At 47.7% G+C, this 19,523-nt stretch overlaps 1 protein-coding gene across 1 annotated transcript in view; it reads right to left on the reverse strand.

The window, feature by feature from the left end:
* The window catches only part of LOC141207908 (uncharacterized), a 46,328-nt gene that overhangs the window by 16,402 nt on the left and 10,403 nt on the right, over nucleotides 1-19,523 (reverse strand). The window contains exons 6-10 of the mRNA XM_073664470.1: nucleotides 12,389-12,472; nucleotides 12,080-12,259; nucleotides 11,874-11,997; nucleotides 11,693-11,790; nucleotides 11,404-11,494 (exon numbers count right to left, since the gene is read on the reverse strand). Coding sequence (XP_073520571.1) covers nucleotides 11,404-11,494; nucleotides 11,693-11,790; nucleotides 11,874-11,997; nucleotides 12,080-12,259; nucleotides 12,389-12,472 — 577 coding nt within the window. The remainder of the gene's footprint in view (nucleotides 1-11,403; nucleotides 11,495-11,692; nucleotides 11,791-11,873; nucleotides 11,998-12,079; nucleotides 12,260-12,388; nucleotides 12,473-19,523) is intronic.

The raw sequence follows: 19,523 nt of genomic DNA on the forward strand, positions 1-19,523 counted from the left end.
AGCCCAAAAATAAAACACTCTAAGGAAAGAAATCCTGATTTCAGCATGGTGTCGGTTCAGGAGTTGGCTCAACGCCTGCAGGGACTGTCTTTGGAGGTGGCCGAGCTCCAGCAACACGTGAGTAGCTGTCCTGGAGCGCATTTTGTTGAACCGAAGGTAGGACTGCCAGATTTTTTTTATGGTAAACGGCAAGATTTTTTTTCCTTTAAAAACGCTTGTTTATTATATTTTTGTTTAAGACCCAGATCCTCGGGGAATGAATCACAGCGCATTGGGTTTATAATGTCACTTTTACGCAAAGAACCACAGGGATGGGCCTTTTCTCTACAACCTAATGATCCGTGTTTTAGATCTGTGGAAGATTTTTTTCTGCTATGGGGTTGTTGTATGATGACCCTGATCGAGTCTCATCTGCTGAAACTGAATTAAGACATTTGAAGCAGGGATCAGGTGATGTGGAAAATTATTGTACATACTTCAGAAGATGGTCGGCTGAAGTGGAATGAAATGACTCAGCATTAAAATGTTTGTTTCTTGATGGTCTAGGTAAAAGGGTTAAGGATCGGCTGATTGCCTTCCCAAAACCTGGAACCTTGCAGGAGGCAATGCAATTAGCCATACGTGTGGACAGGAGACTGCGTGCTAGGAGCAATGAAGAGAAATCTACTGCTATGGCAGCTCCTAGTTTTCAGAGGGTCTGTTCGGAGGGTGGAGAACCGATGGAGATTGGGGCGATGTCACCCCACTCTCAGGAAAAAGACCGCAGGTTGGCTAAAGGATTGTGTTTTTATTGCGGTACATCTGACCACTTTATTAAGAACTGTGTGCTTCGTTTGAACAAAGAAAAAAAAAGAGGTCAGTTACGCCCGCATAGCTTGTTTAAACTCAAAAGGAGTATTTTTTTCTGGGAGCACCTCATTTCAGGAGGAGTTGATTGAATTTCGGGTATTTGTGGATTGTGGTTCTACACTCAATGTGATTGATGAGGGTTATTTGGAAAAATTTAAATTAGAATCCAAACTTTTGTCATCTCCTATTTCTGTGGTTGCTGTTGATGGCTCTCCCTTGAAAGGTATTACTCACAAGGTTTTTGAATTTCCCCTCACCATTAATGGTATCCACCAAGAGAATTTGGATTTGGCGGTATTAAATAATTTGCCTGCTCCAGTGGTTTTGGGGTTACCTTGGTTAAAATTGCACAATCCTGTACTGGACTGGTCTACCAATGAAATTAAGTCTTGGAGTCCTAAGTGTTATGATAGATGTTGCAACGGTCGCATTGCTGCTGTGGAAAGAGGGGAATTACCTGTACCTATTCAGGATTTTTGGAAGGTTTTTTCTGAGGAGGAGTCGCAAGTTTTGCCTCCTCATAGGGACTATGTTTGTACTATTGAGTTTGTCCCTGGAGCAACTCTTCCGAAGAGTCGCTTATTTAATCTTACAATCCCTGAGAGAAAGGCCTTGGAGGAATACATACAGACAAGCTTGGCCGCCGGTCACATTAGACCTTCTAAGTCACCTGTGGCTGTTGAATTCTTTTTTGTAAAAAAAAGGACGGCGGTTTACGTCCATGTCTGAACTTTCGCGAAATTAATAAAATTACAGTACGCAATTCCTACCCACTGCCTTTAATTCCTGACTTGTTCAACCAGTTAGTGGGGGCCAAGTGGTTCTCTAAGATTGATCTCCGGGGGGCATACAATTTGTTACGTATGAAGGAAGGTGATGAGTGGAAAACTGCTTTTAACACTCCAGTGGGTCATTTTGAGAATCTGGTTATGCCCTTTGGTCTTACCAACGCACCAGCGTTTTTTCAGAACCTTATTAATGACATCCTAAGACCGTTGATCGGTAAGAATGTGGTGGTGTATTTGGATGACATTTTTATTTTTGCGCCGGATCTGGAGTCTCATTGGCGGAGCGTACGTGAGGTATTGCAGTTATTGAGTGACAATTCACTTTTTGCTAAGCTGGAGAAATGTGAGTTCGCTGTGCAGAGAATTTGTTTTTTGGGCTACATTATCTCCAGCGAGGGATTTGAGATGGACCCGGTGAAGGTTCAGGCGGTTCAGGAATGGCCTAGGCCTATTGGTTTGAAACCAATACAGAGATTTTTGGGTTTCGCCAATTATTACAGAAAATTCATTAAGAATTTTTCTATAATTGTTAAGCCGCTGACCGATCTCACCAGGAAAGGTGCGAATACGGTCCAGTGGACTACTGAGGCCATTGAAGCTTTTGTGTATCTCAAGGAGAGGTTCAGTTCTGCCCCCATCCTTATGCAGCCTGATGAGACCAAGCCTTTTTTGGTCGAGGTTGATGCTTCTTCGGTGGGGGTCGGTGCTGTTTTGTCTCAGGAAAACAAGGATGGAGTACATCCCTGTGCTTTTTTTTCAAAAAAATTTTTCTGAGACCGAACTTAATTACGATGTTGGTAATCGGGAATTGCTGGCAATTAAACTCGCATTTGAACATTGGCGTCATCTCTTGGAAGGTGCTAAATTTGCCATTCAGGTTTTTACTGATCATAAGAATCTGATCTATCTTGATGCTGCCAAGCGCTTGAATGCCCGTCAAGCTAGGTGGGCACTTTTTTTTTCGTGGTTTAATTTTTCTGTTACTTACATTCAGGGTACCAAGAATGTAAAAGCAGATGCTTTATCTCGCAGTTTTTCTCCCATGGTTGGTACCGAGGAGGAGGAGAGCATTTTACAGGAAGGAGTTGTGATAGCAGCATTGGACTCCATTTTGGAAGATGGGATTCTGAAAGCCCAGGAGGATGCCCCATCTAACACTCCCCATGGGAGGTTGTTTGTGCCTAGGAACTTTAGGAAAGATTTGTTTGTGGAGTGTCATGAGTCTCGGTTGGCAGGTCATCCAGGAATTTCGGAGACTAAGAGACTTGTAGGTCGCAGTTTTTGGTGGCCTGGGTGGCAGAAGGAAGTCATTAAGTGGGTGCGTCAATGTACTGTGTGTGCTAGATCTAAGTCTTCACATGCTCCTGCTGCGGGGTTGCTTTGCCCTCTGGAGGTTCCTAGTGCTCCTTGGACGCATCTTGCTATGGATTTTATTACTGACCTTCCTGCCTCTGAGGGTTTCACTGTTATCTGGGTGGTCGTTGACCGTTTTAGCAAGATGTGTCACTTGGTTCCCTTCATCAAACTGCCCTGCACCAAGACACTCGCTAAGGCTTTTGTTAAAGAAATTGTCAGGCTCCATGGCGTTCCTACCGACATTGTTTCCGATAGGGGACCTCAGTTCGTGGCTCGTTTTTGGCGTGCCTTTTGTGACAGGTTGGGAGTCCATTTGTCATTTTCATCTGGTTATCATACTGAGTCTAATGGACAGACAGAAAGAAAGAACCAGGATGTTGAACAGTTTTTGCGTTGTTTTGTGGCTGACAATCAAGAGGGGTGGTCTGAGTTTCTGCCACTGGCTGAATTTGCTCTTAACAACAATACATCCTCTTCTGCTGGGTGTTCTCCTTTTTTTTGTTGTACTGGGAGACATCCGTCGTTTGAGTCATTCTCCAAATTGGTATCGGCTGTGCCGGAGGAGGAGAATTTTTCCGGTGATTTGGAGAGAGTTTGGACTGATGTACGTCGTAACCTTCAAGAGGCTAACAAAAAATCCAAGAGGTACTTTGACAGGAAACGTCAAGAGGTTTTGTTTACTGTTGGTGACATGGTTTGGTTGTCCTCTAGGAATCTGCAGTTGAGGATTCCTTCTAAGAAATTGGGCCCGAAGTTTGTGGGTCCGTTTAAGGTGCTTCAGGTAGTTAACCAATCTGCTGTTAGGTTGGAGGTTCCTACCTCCTGGAAGATTAATCCGGTGTTTCATGTTTCCTTATTGAAAAAAGCTGATGTTTCTGATAGGGACGCCACTGTCTCTGTTCCTCCGGTGGAGGAAGACGGTGAATATGAAATTTCTCGCATTCTTAATTCTAGACGGCATAGAGGGAGATTGCAGTATCTCGTCTCTTGGAAAGGTTTCGGTCCCGATGAAAACTCCTGGGTAAGGGCGGATGATGTCTCTGCTCCTAGACTTGTCGGAGCGTTTCACAGGAGGTTTCCTGATAGACCTGGGCCTGGAGGATCCGGAGGATCCTCATAGAAGAGGGGGTACTGTTAGAACCCTCCTGTTAGTTTTTTCTATTTTGCTGGTCACATGACTTTTTGCCTATTTAATCCAGCTCCGCCCTCCTGGCCTTGCTGGACTTCAGTGTTACATTTACTCTTAAGCTAGCCAGGTGCCTTGTACCTTACTCTGTAGTTTGCTTGGTCTTTTGACCACTAGTACTTCTGTTTGTTTGTTTGTCTTTGCTCTGCTACAATTTCTGCTAGGAGGTGTCCAACTATATCCCAGTCCTTAGTTCTTGTAGGGACCCCTCCCTTATATCTATAGGTCTGCGTTCAGACTAGCCGTGGACTTAGGCGGGTCTGTTCACAAGGAACAGGTCCCCCGCTGCATCGTATGGAATCAGGTTAGTCCAATTGTAGGGACAGTTTTCCTATCTTTCCTTAGTGTTTGTAGCAGTTCATAACAAAAATGCTGACAAGCTGACCCTTATCAAAATGAACAAGGGCTGGATTGGGCCAGACTTCTCATCACCACCAAATGACAGCTGAGTAACATAAAGTCAAATCCACTGTGTTATTTCGGGAGGTGTATTCACATGCACCGCTTCACACCCACACATGGGTATACGCTTCCTCATTTCGGCTGTTTTATGCTCTTCTCCTTATCCTCTGCCTCCACTACCACTATACCACCAGGGTGACCGTGGTCCGTGTTGCCAGCATTGCAAGTTCTTCCGTCCTTATTTTTGGCAGCTTTTGCTTGGAAGGCATAAGCAAAGACTATGGGAGACCCACTCCCCAATAATGGGAATAATGTTTGTAATATGCTGTACTGCATGGCTCTTGTAAGGGGCATTGCAAGTTCCTCCGTCCTAATTTTTGGCAGCTTTTGCTTGGAAGGCATAAGCAAAGACTATGGGAGACCCACTCCCCAATAATGGGAATAATGTTTGTAATATGCTGTACTGCATGGCTCTTGTAAGGGGCATTGCAAGTTCCTCCGTCCTAATTTTTGGCAGCTTTTGCTTGGAAGGCATAAGCAAAGACTATGGGAGACCCACTCCCCAATAATGGGAATAATGTTTGTAATATGCTGTACTGCATGGCTCTTGTAAGGGGCATTGCAAGTTCCTCCATCCTAATTTTTGGCAGCTTTTGCTTGGAAGGCATAGGCAAAGACTATGGGAGACCCACTCCCCAATAATGGGAATAATGTTTTTGAGATGCTGTACTGCATGGCTCTTGTTTGCCAGCATTGCAAGTTCCTCCGTCCTAATTTTTGGCAGATTTTGCTTGGAAGGCATAGGCAAAGACTATGGGAGACCCACTCCCCAACAATGGGAATAATGTTTTTAAGATGCTGTACTGCATGGCTTTTGTAAGGGGCATTAAAACCGTCTTGTTAAGCTACTGTGACCTCCACGTCTCTTCCACGGCGCATTGATATTGTTTTTTTATTCCACTGCGACCTCCACCACTCTTCCAAGGGGCATTAAAACCATCTTGTTAAGCTACTGTGACCTAAACGTCTCTTCCAAGGGGCATTAAAACCGTCTTGTTAAACCACCGCGACCTCCACCACTCTTCCAAGGGCCATTAAAACCGTCTTGTTAAGCTACTGTGACCTCCACGTCTCTTCTAAGGGGCATTAAAACCGTCTTGTTAAACCACTGTGACCTCCATGTCTCTTCCAAGGGGCATTAAAACCATCTTGTTAAACCACTGTGACCTCCATGTCTCTTCCAAGGGGCATTAAAACCGTCTTGTTAAACCACTGTGACCTCCACGTCTCTTCCAAGGGGCATTAAAACCGTCTTGTTAAACCACTCTGAACTCCACAGCTCTTCTAAGGGGCATTGATATTGTCTTTTTATTCCACTGCGACCTCCACCACTCTTCCAAGGGGCATTAAAACTGTCTTGTTAAGCTATTGTGACCTCCACGTCTCTTCCAAGGGGCATTAAAACCGTCTTGTTAAACCACTGTGACCTCCACGTCTCTTCCAAGGGGCATTAAAACCGTCTTGTTAAACCACTCTGAACTCCACAGCTCTTCCAAGGGGCATTGATATTGTCTTTTTAATCAGCTGCGACCTCCACCACTCTTCCAATGGGCATTAAAACCGTCTTGTTAAACCACTCTGAACTCCACAGCTCTTCCAAGGGGCATTGAAATTTTGTTTTTAGTTACCTCTAACCTCCACGACTCTTCCAATGGAAATTGCATTTCCTCCTAATTTTAGTCAGCTTTTGCTTTTCAATGCATAGGCGAAAACTAAGGGAGACCCACTCCCCAATAATGGGTAGAAGGTTTTTAGTACGCTGTAATCCACGTCTGTTTCAAGGGGCATTGCAGTTTCTCATAATTTTTGGAAAGCCTTCCATTCACTGCTTAGGCCAACAGTGTACAGGAGATCCAGTTGCTATAAATGGAAAAATGGTTTAGTTAAGGCCCTCTGACCTCCATGTCACTTCCAAGGGGCATTGGAGTGCCTCAAAATTTTTGGTAGGCATTGCACTCACTGTATGCCCTATAACTGTGTAGCTGAACCGCTCCTTTTGGTACAGAAACATATCCTACAAGACATGTGTGGTTGACTGGCCTGATATTGATGTGAATGGTCCCTGTTCCTCCTGCTCTTTCTCCTTTGCCACCACCTCATCCATCATTCATCACCTGAAGCTTTGTTTTAACGGGAGTCAGAGAACTAAGATAGTAGCAGGAAAACATCCAGCAATCTTCGGAGGAGGTAGGATATGCGCCAAAACGCTGACCACCTGAGGCCTAGCCGCTACTACATACATGCGCTTTGAATTCCAAGGAACAGAAAGCTAAGGAGATGGATGGCCTCATGATCATGAATAATTTACTCGTTGTGTAGGAGGCCGACCACTGCTGCTGTCTACCTACTGAACCTTGTGTTGAAGCCTGATTGACCGAGGACCCACAATCCTCTATGTCTGGAGGACGTGTTGCATCCCAGTATCCAACTGTGTCCCGGCTTCCACAATATTAACCCAGTGTGAAGGCGTCAGTGAGATGGACCATCCCTGGCCACATTCACTTGTCCACGTGTTTGTGGTTAGGCTGTCCTTCCCACTAAATGCACTGGGGAGGGCACAGGTAATGTTTTGGTATGCGCGCTTGTGTATAAGGTGCACCGGGACAAATAGGCGCGGCTGGGGACCAAGTATGGACACCTGGCCGCCCCCTGGTGGCTGGGGACCGAGCGTGGAAACCCGGCCGCCGGGTGGCTGGGGATTGAGTATGGATACCAGGCCGCCGATGCAGCCATGACATGGTGGCCAACGTCTGCCTCCACATGCCTAAAAGGCCCAATTTCAAGTGCAAGCAAGCTAGCAGTATGGTATTGCATCCTGGGAGTGGGTGGGTGGCAGGTTGCACACTTCCGCTTGCATTCCAAGAAAACAAAGCAGATGCTAACTTCTATCATCATCATCATGCTCCTCACCTTGGCACTCTCAACTCCCCTGATGGAGAAGCCAGGGCCCACCGGAGGAGTCTGGTTCTCTGGTGAGCTCGTCCAATGCTGCCCTAAAGCAGGCCAGGCTAAGCAAAGTGTAGAGGAAGGTCCCAGGAGAAATAGGGGCGGCTGGGGACCGTTTATGGACACCCGGCCGCCCCCGGGCGGCTGGGGACCGAGTATGGACACCCGGCCGGCCACCCCCTGGTGGCTGGGGACCGAGCGTGGACACCCGGCCGCCGGGCGGCTGGGGACTGAGTATGGATACCAGGCCGCCGACGCAGCCATGACATGGCGTCTGCCTCCACATGCCAAAAAGGCCCAATTTCAAGTGCAAGCAAGCTAGCAGTATGGTATTGCAGCCTGGGGGTGGGTGGGTGGCAGGCTGCATACTTGCACTTGCATTGCAAGGAATGGGGGAGGTACAATTGAACACTGCCCTGGGACAAGGACTTGCACGGGGATAGTTGCAAGTCTGCATCTTCTGATGCGGCAAGGATCACTTCTGATGGGCACAGTTTTAGGCAGTGACCTGGGAGTCAGAGATGCTTCCAGGGGTCTTCCCCATGCTGTTCCCATGTCTTTTCAGCACTGTATGCATGTGTCACACAGCACATGGCCAGATAAGATTGTAAAATGTTAAAATGACATTTCCCAGTGAAAGCATTTGTCACGGTTGAAAGCAATACAAAAGTGCAAAAACGCATAAAAAATGCTACTTGTGAACATAGCCCAAGGTGTGGAGGAGTATTTTTGTTTTTGGTTATTTATTTTACCTTATACACAAGTCTCTTTACCCTTTAAAGGAAGTTCCTTAACATATTTCACAGGAAAACTGTTTCAGTTTAGTTTTTGAATGTTTTTTTGTGAGCCCGTAAAAGTGGCTTAATACCTCTGACCACGTTGTTGACAGCAGTGACCTGGGGGTCAGAAATGCTTCCTGGGGCGATTCCCATGCTGTCCCCATGTCTTTTGAGCACTGTCACTATCTTTTTGGGCACTTTTTAGGCTTTCTACCGACTGCCGGGGGTACCGCCGCAAAAATGCTCGGGTCTCCCATAGACTAACATTGGGCTCGTTGCTCGGGTCGAGCACCCGAGTATCACAGTGAGCTCGGCCCGAGCTTCGAGCACCCGAGCATTTTAGTGCTCACTCAACACTAATCACGACATAAAGTGACACATGTCAGATTTGAAAATGGGCCCTGAATAGGAACACAAAACTGGCTGCGGGAAGAGGTTAAATCAGAGTATTTTGGGCACTAACTACTGTATCCAAAAACTGACTATAGACAATAACACATCTACTGAAATGATCAAACTCAACAGTCTTCATCAGTAAAAAATGAGTAACCAGTGGTGAAACCTTTCTAGGGTAATTAGAGTATGGGGCTCGGTGGCTCTTGGCAATCTAAACTATCGTAAGGGCCAATATTTTCTGTCAGATGAGTTTCAAGAAGAAATATTAGACATTGAAGGAGAACTTTTTATAATAGTTCAGAGCTGATGTGTCTTAAATTTAGACCTCGGGCATTGGGAAGATGTAATGGAGACCTTCTTTTAAAGACTAGAGAGTTACAGAGTCACATAAGTGAGTCAGGCCGATCCCACCACAATCAAACTACCATACAGAATGAACCTGTAAAAAAAGACAGAATAAAAGATATGTTACATCCGCAACAACATCATATAAATACAGTTATATGAAAAAGTTTGGGCACCCCTATTAATGTTAAGCTTAATGTTTTATAAAAATTGGTGTTTTTGCAACAGCTATTTCAGTTTGATATATGTAATAACTGTTGGACACAGTAATGTTTCTGCCTTGAAATGAGGTTTATTGTACTAACAGAAAATGTGCAATCTGCATTCAAACAAAATTTGACAGGTGCATAAGTATGGGCACCCTTATCATTTTCTTGTTTTAAATACTCCTACCTACTTTTTACTGACTTACTAAAGCACTTTTTTTGGTTTTGTAACCTCATTGAGCTTTGAACTTCATAGCCAGGTGTATGCAATCATGAGAAAAGCTACTTAAAGTGGCCACTTGCAAGTTGTTCTCCTGTTTGAATCTCCTCTGAAGAGTGGCATTATGGGCTCCTCAAAACAACTGTCAAATGATCTGAAAACAAAGATTATTCAACATAGTTGTTCAGGGGAAGGATACAAAAAGCTGTCTCAGAGATTTAACCTGTCAGTTTCCACTGTGAGGAACATAGTAAGGAAATGGAAGAACACAGGGACAGTTCTTGTTAAGGCCAGAAGTGGCAGGCCAAGAAAAACATCAGAAAGGCAGAGAAGAAGAATGGTGAGATCAGTCAATGACAATCCTCAGACCACCTCCAGAGAGCTGCAGCATCAAGTTGCTGCAGATGGTGTCACTGTGCATCGGTCAACTATACAACGCACTTTGCACAAGGAGAAGCTGTATGGGAGAGTGATGCGAAAGAAGCCGTTTCTGCAAGCACGCCACAAACAGAGTCTGCTGAGGTATGCAAAAGCACATTTGGAGAAGCCAATTTCTTTTTGGAAGAAGGTCCTGTGGACTGATGAAACCAAGATTGAGTTGTTTGGTCATACAAAAAGGCGTTATGCATGGCGGCAAAAAAACACAGCATTCCAAGAAAAACACTTGCTACCCACAGTAAAATTTGGTGGAGGTTCCATCATGCTTTGGGGCTGTGTGGCCAATGCCGCCACCAGTAATCTTGTTAAAGTTGAGGGACGCATGGATTCCACTCAGTATCAGCAGTTTCTTGACAATAATGTTCAAGAATCAGTGATAAAGTTGAAGTTACGCAGGGGATGGATCTTTCAGCAAGACAATGATCCAAAACACCGCTCCAAATCTACTCAGGCATTCATGCAGAGGAACAATTACAATGTTCAGGACTGGCCATCCCAGTCCCCAGACCTGAATATCATTGAACATCTGTGGGATCATTTGAAGAGGGCTGTCCATGCTCGGCGACCATCAAACTTAACTGAACTGGAATTGTTTTGTAAAGAGGAATGGTCAAAAATACCTTCATCCAGGATCCAGGAACTCATTAAAAGCTACAGGAAGCGACTAGAGGCTGTTATTTTTGCAAAAGGAGGATCTACTAAATATTAATGTCACTTTTCTGGTGAGGTGCCCATACTTATGCACCTGTCAAATTTTGTTTGAATGCAGATTGCACATTTTCTGTTAGTACAATAAACCTCATTTCAAGGCAGAAACATTACTGTGTCCAACAGTTATTACACATATCAAACTGAAATAGCTGTTGCCAAAACACCAATTTTTATAAAACAATAAGCTTAAGATTAATAGGGGTGCCCAAACTTTTTCATATAACTGGTAAGTGACAGCTTCAACACTAAACCGGAGTTTACTCCGGGAGAGTACTCATTTATGGTGGACCATTGGAGCTACTATTAGTTCTGACCATAAAAGTAGAGAAAGTATTAGTGCCCCTCATTTCAGGAGAGAATGTGCAGAAATCAGAATTCCTTAGGATTGAAAACATTGATCAAGTGATTTTCTCACTTGTCAGCACATTCTACGTACGCTGTCATTTGGCTTTATAGTTTACAGATCTGAGCAGGTAACGGTCAGCGTCTCCTAATCCCAGGGGGTAGGTAGATCCTCCAGGTTGTAAGTTCTCTAGAAAAGGTCTTTCACAATTACACAAAGTAATGTGAACATTTTTGGATGGAGGAAAATGTTGTGGTCTAGAGGTAAAATGGTGATCACACAATTATGACATGGCCGGACTACACCACCGATAAAGCAGCCACAGCCGGTGACTGAGAAGAATCTGTGACTTCTCTACATTGAGTGGTTACTACTCACCTGGGTAGTCATATCTAGGAATCTCCTCTTTACACCACTCATCACTCCTCACATTTGTCTCTGTAGTATTAATATGGGTCAGATCTTCACCCTGAAACAAATGTTGTAAAAGTCACAGACAGATAGAGAAGTCACATCTATGATCAGCTCTAATCCTGACATCTCCACCGTTCTCATTACACGAGTATAAAACATATAATACTGGTGGATAAAACAAGACTGAGCACAAGACCTTCACAGCCATCTACATAATATAGAGGAGATCACATGACACCTTCTCTCCATCTACCTGATGATTATGAGGAATATTGGGATCTTCTTGTTTACAGTCCTGTGGAAGAAGATGAGAGGGACATCTCTCTTGTGTTGTCCTCTTACTGGATAGATCTGGTGGAAACACATACAGGGACTAAATTCATTCTTTACATATAGACAATTATAGGCTGTGTGTATTCAGTCCCGTCTATTACCTGGTGATGTGAGGGGCCGGGGAACCTCCATCATGACGTTCTTGTACAAATCTTTGTGTCCTTCTAAATACTCCCACTCCTCCATGGAGAAATAGACAGTGAAGTCTTGACACCTTATAGGAACCTGATACATACAATGATACCGTCATCCCCTGATCCCTTCATAGCGTTACTGTATAATGTCCCATCATTCCCAGCAGTGTCACCTCTCCAGTCAGCAGCTCAATCATCTTGTAGGTGAGTTCTAGGATCTTCTGGTCATTGATGTCCTCATGTATCAGGGGGTGAGGTGGAGGCCCTGTGATTGGGCTCAGGGGTCTTCCCCATCCCTCAGACACAGGGTCCTGACAGAGCTCACTAGAGGTCTTCTTCACTACTGTATAATCCTGGTTATGGAGAGACACATTAATAAATCTCACTACAGACATTTCCAGAGTCCTCACCTCTCCAGTTCTGTCCATCTGTTATTCCCATAGATAAGAATGATGTAATGCGACGTCATCAGAATCCCTCACCTCTCCATTAAGCCAGAAGACGATCTCTAGGGTGAGGTGCATTATCCTCTCCACTATCTTCGTTTTGTTTCTATCCATTCTTCTCTAGGAAAGTGATATAGATAAATTATTAGTATCTCATATTGTGGGAATCTGAGTGGATTGAAGATGAGTTGGTGTAAAATCTATAAAATTCTGTGTAATAAAAAAAAATTAATACAATTGTGCTGCTGGTACAAAGCAATAATGTGGTAGAGCTCTTCATACATCTTCAGGTCATACAGAGATACCTATGTGCTATCAGTTGGGATTACGGAAGATCTAAAATAATTCAGGTAATTTAACAATATAAAGAACGCAACAGTCTTTGTACAGCCAATAAAGTATGTGTAGCATCGGCGTCACTGCCCCCTGCCAGGCAGAGACGAGGTCTCTCTCACCTCCGCGCTCCCCGCCCTGCATCCTCCGGTGCTCCTCTTCCTGCTGCTGCCGGCGCACGCAGCTTCCCGGGCACTGTGCTTAGGGCGCGTTCTCGCTCGCTCTCTCTTAAAGGGGCCACGCGCACCGTCCTAAGGAGTCCCTGGCCAATAGCCGGAGGTCCTCCCATATATAAGGCACCTCCTCCAAAATGGAGGTGCCCGAGCAATAGTTGTTGCACAGTGTACTTACCTCTGCTTCAGCCCTCAGGTCCCGCTGCTAGCCTGACTACCAGTCCTGTCTGCCAGCCTGATTTCCAGTCCTGTCCGCCAGCCTGACTTCCAGTCCTGTCTGCCAGCCTGACTTCCAGTCCTGTCCGCCAGCCTGACTTCCAGTCCAGCCCGCCAGCCTGATTACTCTCCAGCCCGACAGTCTGTCTTCTGTTCAGCCCGCCAGTCTGTCTATGGGCTCTGTCCGTCTGCTTACCTGGAAGCACCTGCCTGTTACCTGCCGTGCCTACCTGGAGGCTCCGGCTTGCTACCTGCCGTGCCTACCAAGGCTCCTGCTTGCTACCTGCCGTGCCTACCTGGAGGCTCCTGCTTACTACCTGCCATGCCTACCTGGAGGCTCCTGCCCGTCACTTGCCATGACCACCGGTCAGCCTACCTAGAGATTCCTGCCTGTCGCCTGCCGTGTCTGCCAGTCCATCTATCCGGATCACTCATCAGCCTGCCTGCTGTGCCCATCTGCAATACCGGTCAGTCCCAACTATCTGTACCGTGGGAGTCACCTGCTCCCTTACAAGGTCATCCCCAGAGTAGCACCTGGTCCCTCTGCTCGGACCCTCCCTGGTCACGGAGTCGATTGAGCCGCCGTACGACCTTGGTCGCTCCGAGTTGATACCTAGTTAAGCCCCTCTGGGTCCCTCCTTGCACCGCAGTACAGAGGTTCCACCTCCCGGATCCGTAACAGTTTGCTCGGGCCATGGAACCCGGCGGCCCCCAAGCCCCCTCACTTACTGACCTGTACCAGGAGGTTTCTCGTCACAGATCCCAACAGGAAACCATCCTGAACTTCCTGCGGAATGTCAACTCCCGCCTGGACATGCTGTCTGTCCCACCTGTGTACGCCTCGAGTCGTGCGACTCCCGTTCCGGCAGCGCCGCTCCCCACCAATACCACAGCATCCAACCCAGGTCCCCAGCTCTCTGCGACTCCTCGTTTTGGAGGTGACCTCGTTTCATGTAATGCTTTCTGAACCAGTGCACGCTGCACTTTGAACTTTTGGCACATCAGTTCTCCTCCGACCGGGCCAAGGTGGCGTTCATCATGTCTCACCTCACCGGGGAAGCACTGGCATGGCTTAACCCCCTATGTGAGAGAGGGGATTCCCTGGTGTCTGATCTTCCGGCTTTCCTCTCTGCCTTCCGGAGGGTCTTCGATGAACCAGGACGAAGGATTTCTACTGCCTCCTCTTTGCTCCGTCTCAGGCAAGGATGTCTCACCGTGGGCCAGTATGCCATACGCTTCCGCACCCTTGCTTCTGAGCTTACCTGGGGCAACGAAGCCCTGGTGTCTATCTTCTGGGAGGGCCTTTCTGATCGGATTAAGGACGAGTTAGCCGGCCGTTATATTCCTACCACCCTGGATGACCTCGTGTCTCTAGCTACCCAGATTGACCTCCGTTTCCAAGAACGTACCAAGGAGGTCGCCTGGGAGAGAAGATTTCCTCGTCTTGCTCCTACTTTCCAGAGACCTGCTTCTCAATCAGCAACTCCCCGGGCACCCTCGCCCGAACCTATGCAGATCGACCAGACCAAGATGGTCAAATCTCGCCAAGAGTCACACCGAGCCGAGGGGAGCTGTTTCTACTGTGGCAGTAAGGAGCACTTCATCCGTTCCTGCCCGGTGAAGCCGGGAAACTCTAGTGTCTAGGACTGCTCGGAGAGGTTGTCCTAGGCAAAAGTAAACCCTCTGTTTCCCTGACTTTGTCTGTCTCTATCTCCTGGGGAGAGAACCACTACTTTGAAGTTGCACACCTGGATTCCGGAGCCGCTGGGAACCTCATTTCCCAGTCCCTGGTAGAGAAATATAACATTCCCACCAAACCACTGGCTGAACCATTGGCAGTCGCCTCCGTGGATGGAAGACTCTTTCCGGTGACCATCCTGCTCGTCACAGAACCTATAACTCTGAAGGTGGGAATGCTGCACTCAGAGGATCTCTTTCCATGTGCTTTCCGGACTCTCTCACTCCCTATTGCCAGGTCTACCCTGGCTTCAGAGACATGGACCCGTGCTGAATTGGCAATCCGGTGAAGTACTCCGTTGGGGGCAGGATAGCCATAAGACCTGCCTGGTCCTGGTTCGCCCGGTACGTCCTCCACCCACCCCGGCTAATCTACCAGGCTTACTGGTCCTATGCAGATGTCTTTGACAAAAAGGAAGCAGAGACACTGCCACCTCATAGGCCATATGATTGCCCGATCGACCTGGTACCCGGTGCCACTCCACCCCGAGTACCTATCTACCCGCTGTCGTCGGCTGAAACCCGGGCCATGTCGGAGTACATCGAGGAGAATCTGGCCAGGGGATTCATCCGGAAATCCATCTCCCCGGCTGAAGCCGGATTTTTCTTCATTAAAAAGAAGGATGGTTCACTACGCCCCTGTATTGACTATAGAGGACTCAACCAAATCACGGTCAAAAATAAATACCCCCTGCCGCTCATCTCCGAGTTGTTTGACCGCCTTAAGGGCGCTAGGATCTTTACCAAGCTGGATCTACGTGGGGCGTATAACCTGGTCCGGATCCGTCAAGGAGACGAGTGGAAGATGGCATTCAATACCCTGGACGGTCACTATGAATACCGTGTGATGCCCTTCGGCCTCTGCAATGCTCCCGCCGTCTTCCAAGAATTAGTCAACGACATCTTCCGTGACCTCCTATATTCTTGTGTGGTGGTGTACCTGGACGACATCTTGGTCTTCTCTCCGGATCTTCCCACACACCGGAGGGATGTTCGTCAGGTCCTGCTTAGGCTCAGGCAGAATCACCTCTATGCAAAATTTGAGAAGTGCCTCTTCGAGCAGACCTCTCTTCCATTCCTGGGATATGTTATCTCCCAGACAGGTCTACGAATGGATTCCGAGAAGCTTTCTGCTGTCCTAAAGTGGCCCCGTCCAGAGGGGTTGAAGGCGATTCAGCAATTTCTGGGCTTTGCCAACTACTATCGTCACTTCATCCCGCACTTCTCTTCCCGGACTGCTCCCATCTCTACGCTCACCCGTAAGGGAGCAAATCCCAAGGAATGGCCGCCCAAAGCTGAGGAGGCCTTCCTTTCTTTAAAGCAAGCCTTCTCCTCTGCTCCAGTGCTGCACCGTCCGGACTGCAACAAACAGTTCTTCATGGAGGTTGATGCTTCCTCCTTCGGAGCCGGAGCGGTGCTCACCCAAAAATCTTTATCCAGGAGAATGGTAACCTGCGGCTTCTTCTCCAAACTCTTCTCCTCGACTGAGCACAACTACTCCATAGGAGACCGAGAACTGTTAGCCATTAAATTGGCGCTGGAGGAGTGGCGTTACTTGCTTGAAGGGGCTCTATACCCGGTGATCATCTATATGGATCACAAAAATCTAGCATATCTCCAGAATGCCCAAAGACTCAATCCGCGTCAGGCCCGGTGGTCTTTGTTCTTCGCCCGCTTCGACTTTATCCTACATTACCATCCGGCAGACAAGAATGTTAAAGCCGACGCCTTGTCCCGATCCTTTCTGTCCTCCGATCAAGAGGAGGAGCCTAGGCACATCATGGACCCCTCCAAAGTGATGAATGTGGCCCCCTTGGATCTGACTCGTCTTCCACCCGGTAAGACGTTTGTAGCGGTTCCAGATCGTGAGAAGGTTCTTAACTGGGGTCATTCATCTAAACTAGCCAGCCATGCCGGTCAGAAGAAGACCTTCCTGCTCATTACCCGGCATTACTGGTGGCCTACCCTGCGCAAGGATGTGGTAGACTTCGTCTCGGCCTGTTCGTCCTGTGCCCGCAACAAAGTTCCCAGACATCTTCCAGCCGGTCTCCTCCTGCCTCTTCCTGTACCTGCTGCCCCGTGGCAGCACATTGCCATGGACTTTATTACAGATCTCCCTGTTTCTGCCGGTTGTACAGTCATTTGGGTGGTCGCCAACCGCTTTTCTAAAATGGCCCACTTCATCCCTCTGCCTGGTCTCCCGTCTGCATCGGAGCTGGCTAACGACTTCATCCTTCATATCTTCCGTCTCCATGGCCTACCCCTCCACATTGTGTCGGATCGAGGGGTTCAGTTCACCTCATGCTTCTGGAGAGCTACTTGTAAGCTGCTGGATGTCACCCTGGATTTCTCCTCCGCTTACCATCCACAGTCCAATGGCCAAGTGGAGCGCATCAACCAAATCCTTACCAGCTACCTCCGGCACTTTGTTAACGCTCACCATACCGATTGGGTGGAGCTCCTACCATGGGGCGAATTCTCCTACAACCATGAGAGCGAATCTACTTCTAAATCCCCGTTCTTTGTGGTCTACGGTCAACTTCCCCGAATTCTGTTTCCCATCTCCGCCTCGGTGGACAACCCTACCGCGGAGTCTCTAGTCAGCGAATTCTCCACCATTTGGGAAAATACTAGGTCCGCACTTCTTCAGTCCTCCGAGCGCATGAAGAAACATGCTGACAAGAGATGTCTGGATCCGCCTCAATTCCGTCCGGGAGATAAAGTCTGGCTCTCTTCCAAACATGTCCGGCTCAAAATACCCTCCCATAAGTTGGGTCCTCGGTTCATCGGTCCATTTGAAGTCCTCAAACAAATCAACCCAGTGGCCTACAAGTTAAAACTCCCGGCCACCTTGCAGATTCCCAACTCCTTCCATCTATCTCTGCTCAAACCAGTTGTGTTTAATTCTTTTTCCAACAATCCAGGTGCTCCCCCTGCTCCGGTTTCTGCTGAGGACGTTTTTGAGGTAGAGAACATTCTGGCCACCAAGAGGGTAAGAAGAAAAACCTTTTTTCTGGTGGATTGGAAAGGGGTTTGGCCCAGAGGAGAGAACTTGGGAACTCAGGGAGAACATTCATGCCCCGCTTCTCCTTAAAAAATTTCTTTCTGGCCTAAAAAAGAGGGGGCGTAAAAGGGGGAGTACTGTAGCATCGGCGTCTCTGCCCCCTGCCAGGCAGAGACACCATCCCTCTCACCTCCGCGCTCCCCGCCCAGCGTCCTTCAGCGCTCCTCTTCCTGCTGCTGCTGGCGCACGCAGCTTCCCGGGCACTGTGCTTAGGGCTCGCGTGCGCTCCCTCTCTCTTAAAGGGGCCGCGCGCGCCATCCTAAGGAGTCCCCGGCCAATAGCCGGAGGTCCTCCCATATATAAGGCACATCCTCCAAAATGGAGGTGCCGAGCAATAGTTGTTGCAGTGTACTTACCTCTGCGTCAGCCCTCAGGTCCCGCTGCTAGTCTGACTACTAGTCCTGTCCGCCAGCCTGACTTCCAGTCCTGTCCGCCAGCCTGATTTCCAGTCCTGTCTGCCAGCCTGACTTCCAGTCCTGTCCGCCAGCCTGACTTCCAGTCCTGTCCGCCAGCCTGACTTCCAGTCCTGTCCGCCAGCCTGACTTCCAGTCCAGCCCGCCAGTCTGTCTATGGGCTCTGCCCATCTGCTTACCTGGAAGCACATGCCTGCTATCTGCCGTGCCTACCTGGAGGCTCCTGCTTGCTACCTGCCGTGCCTACCAAGGCTCCTGCTTGCTACCTGCCGTGCCTACCTGGAGGCTCCTGCTTGCTACCTGCCGGGCCTACCTGGAGGCTCCTGCCCGTCACTTGCCATGACCACCTGTCAGCCTACCTAAAGACTCCTGCCTGTCGCCTGCCGTGTCTGCCAGTCCATCTATCCGGATCACTCATCAGCCTGCCTGTTGTGCCCATCTGCAATAACGGTCAGTCCCAACTATCTGTACCATGGGAGTCACCTGCTCCCTTACAAGGTCATCCCCAGAGTAGCACCTGGTCCCTCTGCTCGGAACCTCCCTGCTCACAGAGTCGATTGAGCCACCGTACGACCTTGTTCGCTCCGAGTTGATACCTAGTTACGCCCCTCTGGGTCCCTCCTTGCACCACAGCACAGAGGTTCCACCTCCCAAATCCGTAACAATATGTTAATGGTTTATTTGTACACATCTCACCACTCCATGATAAGTTCTAGAAAGAAGAGGTCTTCTAACTCCACCGCCTACTCTACACTGTGTGCACGATTATTTGTATTTTTGATGATTACTTTTATTATCTAACATCTCCAGTGCTGTTGGTCAATCCAAAGGGTAATAAACCTGAATATTTAAGAAAGTAAAAGTGAGGTGTTGTCTTAGGAGAATATCTCTGGGTCCAGAATTATTATGCAACTATGTGAAAAATGTAAATTTTCCATCTTTATTGTTTATTTTCATCTGGTATAGTGAGGATAAGAACCAAACAACTCAATGTAAAAAAATACATTTCTGACATTTAATAAAAATATATCAGTGACCGATATATCCACCATTCTTTTCAATACCAGTGATAAGTCATCCATCCATGGAGTCCATTAGTTTCTTAATCTGTTGACGATCATCTTTGTGGGCAGCACCAACCATAGTCCCAGACACTGATCACAGAGGGGACTGTTCTCCTTCACCATAAATATCGAGTTTAAGAAAAGCTAGAAAGTTCTCTCTACAGTTTAGGT

The sequence above is a fragment of the Phyllobates terribilis genome, unplaced genomic scaffold, assembly GCF_046119375.1.
Source record: "Phyllobates terribilis strain yellow unplaced genomic scaffold, ASM4611937v1 Scaffold_167__1_contigs__length_4167997, whole genome shotgun sequence".
NCBI classification, from domain to species: domain Eukaryota; kingdom Metazoa; phylum Chordata; class Amphibia; order Anura; family Dendrobatidae; genus Phyllobates; species Phyllobates terribilis.